This window comes from Penaeus chinensis, chromosome 3 (assembly GCF_019202785.1).
Source record: "Penaeus chinensis breed Huanghai No. 1 chromosome 3, ASM1920278v2, whole genome shotgun sequence".
NCBI lineage: Eukaryota > Metazoa > Arthropoda > Malacostraca > Decapoda > Penaeidae > Penaeus > Penaeus chinensis.
The window spans coordinates 21,674,951-21,682,450 of NC_061821.1; the positions used below are offsets into that span (position 1 = coordinate 21,674,951).

Genomic DNA, 7,500 nt, shown 5'->3' on the forward strand with positions numbered 1-7,500 from the left:
ATGATATTAAAAAATGAGCAAAAATTATGTACTCACTCAATCACATTTTGGTTCTGTGTGTCACGGGATCATCAGTCATCCGTGGTATAATTTATGTAGCAGGCCTGATAAGGGTTCAAAATCTGATGATATGACTAAGATGATATGACTAAGTGTATTTAGGATACATCACAATCACCAGAAGTTAATAAATTTGTGGGCTCTCATCAATGCCCATTGACGTCCTCTCGGGGAAAATAAGTAGCTGCCCAAAAGGTCCAAGTGCATCGCTATCAAAAGCAAGAAAATACCTACGAGGGGTTTTCAAAGATTACAAACTAATTTACTTGTACAACGTTCATTGTGCATGGGCAGAAATAAACGATAATAATACTGCAATTCACAAATAAAGATTTTTTCTTAGGTGGAAATAAATAAATGCACACCCTAATGAAGATCTGAAACATGCACAGATAAAAGGATTCATAAATGGTTAATGGTTAATGGTTAAAAGCAAAATAAATGTGCTAGACATCTCATGTCATGTAGCACTATAGTAAATGGTAGTGAAGGGTGGAAGAGTTAGTGATTAGTTGCCAAAGCTGGGTAAAGGAATTGACGAGTAAATGGGTTAAGGTCGGGGTTAGATCAAGTGAAGGATATATATGCGTTTGAGGAAGAAAAATAGGTTGTCAAAGCAGAAAGTATATAGTAGATGGGTTATAAGAGGAAAGGATATGACGAAGGTCAGGTCTGTGAGAACGGAAACCGCGAGTATTCTAAAGAAGGATAGTTATACTTTCGTTGATTTATGAGTGATAACGGTTGTAGTACGTGTTGGAGAATTTGAAGGGGAAGGAGCTAGAGGGTGGGATAAGGAATGAGAGGGGGGAGGTGGTGTTGTACCAGGAGGGTATTAGGAGGTGGAGGGACTGTGGAAGGGGATAGTTGTGACATAAGGGATTCACGTGTGTATCCAGGAGGGAGTGGAAGGGATAGAGTGGATGGCGGGAGGGTTAATGTAGGAGGGGCTGTAGTCTGGGGGGATGGGCTGTGTTGGGAGGGGGTAGGAGGATAGGGTGTAGGGGGGATATAAGTAGGAGGAGGATGGATATTGGCAGTCACTTTGAGTGTGGAGTTGTGGAATTTGAAGGTGGATAAGGGGTTTTAGTGTCAGTTTGGGACTCGAGTAGATAGTTTTGAATATTTTCTGTAATGGAGTTGGTTGGGGAATTTTATGAGACAATGGTTTTCTTGTGAGGGGGGAAGAGAAGACTGGTGTCTGAAGTGTAGGGGCAAAGGAAGTTGGAGGTGATTGTGTGGTAGGGGAAGAGGGGGTGGAACGTTTAGTCTGTCTGTTGCGGGTAGTGCGGGGAGGGAGAGGGGAAGGTATTGGTGCTGTAGTAGAGATTGGAGTGTCTGGATTTAGGATGGCAAAATAATTTGACTGGGGAAGGTAGGAGGTAGAAGAGGGGAAGTTAAATGGAGGAGGGATAGGTTTAGGGGAGGGTGTAGGAGCTTGGGAGGTAGGGGGAGTGGCAGAGTGAGCGACATTACTGGAATAGAGAGTAAGAGAAAAACCTCGTCGACATGCTTCCTGTCTGGCTTTACGTAGAGTGAGTCGAAGACTAAATCCGAGAGTTTCCACTTTAGACTCAAATTTGTAGGTGGGGCAGCTCCTATAAAATATATTATTGGGGCCGCCAAAGTTGGCACGTGTGCGTGATTGTGCAGAGCAGTTTGATCGAGTATGGCCAGGTTGGGCACATAGCGGGCTATGGAACGGCAATATTTGGCTGGATGTCCTAAACGCCAACAATTTTGGCACTGACGAGGAGGAGGTTGCTATGCTCGGACAAGGAAGGATTTTCCACCGATGTAAACATTAAAGGGAAAGTCGTGTCTACGGAAAGTAATTTAGGCAATGTTAGTGGGGTTCTTACGATGACCTCTGGGAGGAATGGAGTAGCATTGTACTGATATCGTATCATTGTCCGTGAGACAGGCGAGTAAGTCTTCTCCACAATCTGACCAATTTTTATTATAGATTGGGCAATTTGTTGGGGAGAGAGAAACAGTTCCGGTGCAAGTATTGAGGGATGAATAGGGTTCTGCAGGGATGGGGTTACCATATAGTTTAGTTAGATTTGATAATGCTATAACTTGGTTTTCAGATGTTAATGTGACGAGACGGGAACGGTCGAGTCGGCTACGGAAAGAGACTGGGGCGTGTGGAAGAGGGAGCAGTGTTGAGGGAGGTAGTGTTATGGAGAGGTGGGCAATAAGGTAGTAAAGTAGTAATAAGGGAGGATGGCGTAGTTGATGAAGAAGGTTGTGGGAGTAGAGGTGTTAAAGTTGAGCATGTTGGGAGAGTAGAAATGTCTCCTGGGGGTTGAGTGTTGACTAGGATGGATATTGTACTAGTAGGCATTGAGGAGTGGGTAGTAGTTGTAGTGTTCGGAGCCGTGGTCAAAGGAGAGCCTGGGGTTAGGGAATCGGGAGAGTTTGTATTGTTAGGGCTATTTGATGAAGAGGCAAGCCTCATTGCCCCTAATAGTGGAATAACATCTTCATTGTTGGCCATGGTAAGCCTGGAGAAACAATCCACCCCTCAGGGTCCGCCTCCTAAGCCCTCCACGACAACAACGGGCAAGGGATTGGGGGGGAAGCATTCATAAAGATTTAATTTACATGATTTCAATTACAAAACAGAACTTCGCCATTTACAATCTATGTGCACCGTTGAAAGGCAGAATTAGCACGATTTTTAATGTCTGTAGGGACCGATTGCGCAACACTAAATGAGCCGAAGAAATTTGATTGTGTGAAAGAATTACAATGAATTAAAAACAGTAACAAAATGAGTGGCTTAATGCAACAATCTGCGTACATATGACTGACGTTTTAGTGTTGTTTCCATTACAACAACGAAGTTATTTGTAGGTAAAATGTTTATGTAGTATATACATACACTGATAATATCGCGATAACTATTAGATATTTGCATATAGTTACTACTGTATGGAATAATTGCCTTTGTATTCCAACCTGAAAACTGTTGTTCAATAGAATGGGCTGAAATGAAGCACAATAATAACTTAAGATAGTTTATTTTCATGTACATATAAAACTTAAACATTAAAGTTATATAAAGACTAATTAAATAACATAGTTTTTCTTCAGGCTATATGTTCTATGCTAGTAGCCATATTTCTATTAATCTGCTAGCCAAGCCCTCTCACCGGAATAACCTTGTATTAACATAACTTCATGGACGAAAATGTACTATATTAACCAAAATTGTGTACTTCTGATAACTAGCTTCCGTTACTTATTTTATTAGGATAAAAACTCCTATGAAATCACCAATGTTGAGAATCTAACACCATGATAAAAATTGTCTCAACTCCCCGCAATGAACAGGATATTAAATGGTAGAATTTAATACCGTTATCCCTTTGATACACTTCAAAGAAAACGTACACAATAGATCTTGTAGCGTAAACTAAAAGAACAAAATCTCACGTAAACTCAGAATACCAGTCATTCACAATACATTAAAAATCACAGTGGAAACGGTTCATAGTCAGTGAACTATTTCCTCTAGCCCCTAAACACAAATTAAAGAATAAAACGACGGGTATGCGAGGTCAGCAAGTGTCTTGGAAGAGATGAATAAGAAGCTTTGAGACATTGGGAAGCGAGTGGCCTGATAAAATGGTGTCGGCGTGTTCGGTGGCCATGGTCCGGATGTGGGTGACTTTCATCACCAGTTTAGCCCATCTGCGAAAGGTCAAAGGTCAATTAGGGAGTCTGAAGATAGTGAGTGTGAGGAATGTGAGGGATGGAGAGGAGGAGAAGAGAGGGGACAAGGACGAAGAGAGGAGGGGAAGTGGATGGGGGGAAGAGGAGAGGAAAGGAGGGGAAGAGGAGAGGAAAGGCGGGGAAGAGAGGTAGAGGGGGAAGAGAAGAGAGGAGGAGAGGAGAGGGGAAAGAGGAGAGAGGAGGAGAGGAGAGGGGAAAGAGGAGAGAGGAGGAGAGGAGAGGGGAAAGAAGAGAGGGGAAAGAGGAGAGAGGAGGAGAGGAGAGGGGACAGGGAGGCGGAGAGGAGGGGAAAAGGATGGGAGGGAGGGGAAGAGGATAGTGGGAGGAGGAGAGGAAATAAGGGGAAGAGGATAGTGGGAGGAGGAGAGGAAATAAGGGGAAGAGAGATAGAGGGGAGGAGGAGAGGAGAGAAGGAGAGGGGAAAGAGGAGAGATAAGAGTAGCAAATCACGGTTCACTGAATAGTTTCCCTCCATCATGTAACAATACTGAAAAATCTTAATCTACAAGAAATAGACCTAAAAAAAGCAAATAAACAAGAGCAAAGGTCTTTACCTAATTGGCTGATCAGGGCATGCAACTGCCACATATCGCTTGCAGGCCACCAAAAGAGAGTCCTGTACAGCCTCCACACTCTCCATGTCCGTTAGCCCGGGGCGGTCTGAGTGAAAGAAAGCGTTAGTCTCCGTTACTTTCGAAGTTCAGTAATGAAGACGAATGGCAAATAAAATTTTCGCAAGAACACTTCCGTTCCGGGAATGTAAACTTTCATACAAGATCTTTAGAATGTACATTCTAAATCAACTTTCCCTTTGAATTCCCACAGGAATATAAGAGACACTTCTAAACTCACCTGTCTGCAGTGCCACCAGCGCCGTGAGGAGTGCCGCTTCGGTGCTGGACAGGTGCATGCGGGCCACGGAAGCACCAAGCTCGAACATGGGGTGGACCAATGCCCAAAGTGCCCCGCCCATGGCTGTCTGGACCTGAAGGCAAAAGAACAACGGAGACATGGCGATTATGATAAGGATAAAAATAAAAGATATAGATAATTTTATTCTCCTAAATAACCAGGGATATACTAGTCGCTCGATTAAAAAAAACATTATTACGAAGCTGATATAACTTTATCACTTATTACAAACAATAGTAAAAAATCCCAGAACCCAGAAATAACGAAACAAACAACAAAATATAAAAATGCAACACCAAAACATACACGAGAAAATCAAGATAACACACCTGAGAACCGCCTTTAACACTTATATCACGAACAAGAAATATAAATATGCATCACCTAAAAAAATAGAAAGATGCACCACCCAAACACACACCAAAGATAAAGATGACTCACCTGAGACCTGCAGACTTGGCGACCGTTTCGAAGAGGCAGGGCTTTAGTGGCCGGATTGTACCTCAGAGCCGTGCGCAGGAAGAGGACCTCCAGGACACAGCCACGCAGGAGGACGAGTTGGTCGTTGGTGCTTAGCTGTTGGGTAAGAAGGATATTGCTGGGTAAGAGGAACAGAATATATATATATATATATATATATATATATATATATATATATATATATATATATATATATATCGCTTTTCTCTTAAAATCGTAAGATCTGACAAAAAAAAGAAGAAAGAAAAAATAAAAGGGAGGATGGCATTTATGAACGAAGATGGCATTTTTCACTCACCGTGGAAAACCCGGGGATACTCTTGACGAAGGCAACCACCCTGGCCATGGAGGGAGCCAAGATCTGGGTGGCTCTGGTCCACGCCTGGCCATCTTCCTCAGCAGGCCCGCTCTCGCCAACCTCCGTTACTGTCGTCTGTTGGAGGGCGTGATGCGTTAGTAGAGGTAGATTTATTAGATGCGCGACGGTTATATTTGTGGTTGATCGATGGCGGATATAAGTCGGTGAATCCTAGATTTTCTTTATCTTGTATTTCCACACTTTCTATCTTTACATAAAGTAAATGAACCACGACCTACAGTACCAAGATTAATTCCCCTCTATCTCCCTCCTTTCATCCCTCCCCACCGACCCCTTCTCGCCATCAATTAAGAAAAAAGAAGGAAAAAAAACTTCCATTTCCCTCAACTCACCGTGCAAGGGGCGGGCTTGGAGAACACGTCCTGGTAGGCGGCCGCGATGGCTCCGACGATGGCCTTGTCCTCGGAAGTCGGTGCCGTGTGGAGGCCCAGCGTTTCCACGGGCAGGGCCACGGGGTCTCCTCGTCGGCGCTCGCGGTTCTCCTCGACCAGCTGACGCTTGGCCACGCGCTGCTTCTCGTTCAGGACGTCTGGGGATTCAGGTGGTGATGATTAGCGTTGATAAAGACGAAATGAAGACGAAGAGATGGCTAAGACAATGATAAAGTTAGAGATAAAGACGAAAAGATGGATAAGACAATGATAAAGTTAGAGATAAAGACGAAGACAAAATAAAACGAAGACAAAGTAAACGATAAAGCAAAAATCTATCTATCCATCCATCTATCTACATATAGCTTATCACACGGCCCAAACGACTACTCACGGGCGGGTGCCATGCCGGCGGAGAGGCAGCGCAGGTAACGGCAGTGCTGACAGGCATTGCGGGAGGACCTGTCGATGACGCAGGTGCCCCCGTGTCGGCAGCTGTACGTCAGGCGTCGCTGGATCGTTCTCCTGAAGAAGCCCTGTGGATGTAATTAGGTTGGTAGTGATTATTTACTTGTAGAAATGACGGTTAGTCGATCGATCAGCGAAAAAAAGACTAACGGAAGATATATGTAAGTACCCACACATACAGGATAGATATATATGTATGTATGTGTGTATTTATGTACAAATACACATTTGTGTATGCACGTGTATTCGTATTTAGTCTCTTTACCTTGCAGCCTTCACAAGTCATAGCGCGATAGTGGAAACCTGTCGCAGAATCCCCACACACAGCGCACTGTTCTCCCGGACTCATGTAGGAGGGAAGCCACACATTTGGGGGACCTGACGAGGGGAAAAAAGTAAGTGTGATATGAGTGTGATTCGATCGGTGCAAAAGTAGTCTCGTAAGTATCACGAATTATAGGTTAAATACACTTCAAATCTATATAATTACCTACCAAAATCAAGTAACCATGATACACATATAAACAAGTACGTTATAGAAGTAGTACTGCTTCTAAAGTTACGTAAAAAATACCGATCCATAACGTACTTTATATTACGGCACAGGTAAATCTTTACACATGATATGACACCAAACATATAAAACAGACAGACAAACGCTCATGCAAGTATGCAATTAAAAAACACACACACAAAAAAAAAAAAAAAACGCCATTAACACCACCAACACTTACTTCGCGAGGCATCAGAAGACTTCGGCGACGTCTCCGGGCTGGTGCTCGGGGTGACAAGTTCATCAGGAGGCAAGAAGGGGCCGAAGGGGTCCGTCTGGTAATCCATCTTGAACAGCTGACGAATTCACCCTTTTCTTAGAAATTACACTTGCTTTTTTATTTAAAGATTTTGATAATACAATTCTTTCGACCTGGAGTTTATTTTAAGTGATTTGATTATCTTTGAATAATATATGTATAATCCGTTTGGAAATACTGTGTATTCCTCAGCTAGTTGACACTCTCTCTAGCGTGTCTAAAAGTCAACTGAGGTTGTTGTCAAACTGTCATGGCATATAGATGACCCGCTGCC

The 7,500-nt window shown here is 43.3% G+C and overlaps 1 protein-coding gene across 2 annotated transcripts in view; it reads right to left on the minus strand.

Annotated features, from left to right (window-relative positions):
- Positions 1-3,073: 3,073 nt before the first annotated feature.
- The window catches only part of LOC125043620 (thyroid hormone receptor beta-like), a 9,238-nt gene continuing 4,811 nt past the window's right edge, over positions 3,074-7,500 (minus strand). Inside the window, exons 1-9 of one of the 2 annotated variants that reach the window (XM_047639857.1) lie at positions 7,149-7,464; positions 6,680-6,792; positions 6,341-6,482; positions 5,908-6,104; positions 5,495-5,629; positions 5,158-5,292; positions 4,657-4,789; positions 4,359-4,464; positions 3,074-3,762 (exon numbers count right to left, since the gene is read on the minus strand). In XM_047639857.1, the coding sequence (XP_047495813.1) occupies positions 3,630-3,762; positions 4,359-4,464; positions 4,657-4,789; positions 5,158-5,292; positions 5,495-5,629; positions 5,908-6,104; positions 6,341-6,482; positions 6,680-6,792; positions 7,149-7,254 (1,200 nt within the window). In that variant the 5' untranslated portion in view covers positions 7,255-7,464 and the 3' untranslated portion in view covers positions 3,074-3,629. Of the gene's footprint in view, positions 3,763-4,358; positions 4,465-4,656; positions 4,790-5,157; positions 5,293-5,494; positions 5,630-5,907; positions 6,105-6,340; positions 6,483-6,679; positions 6,810-7,148; positions 7,465-7,500 lie in introns of those variants that run through there. The other variant, XM_047639865.1, reaches the window with a different exon arrangement.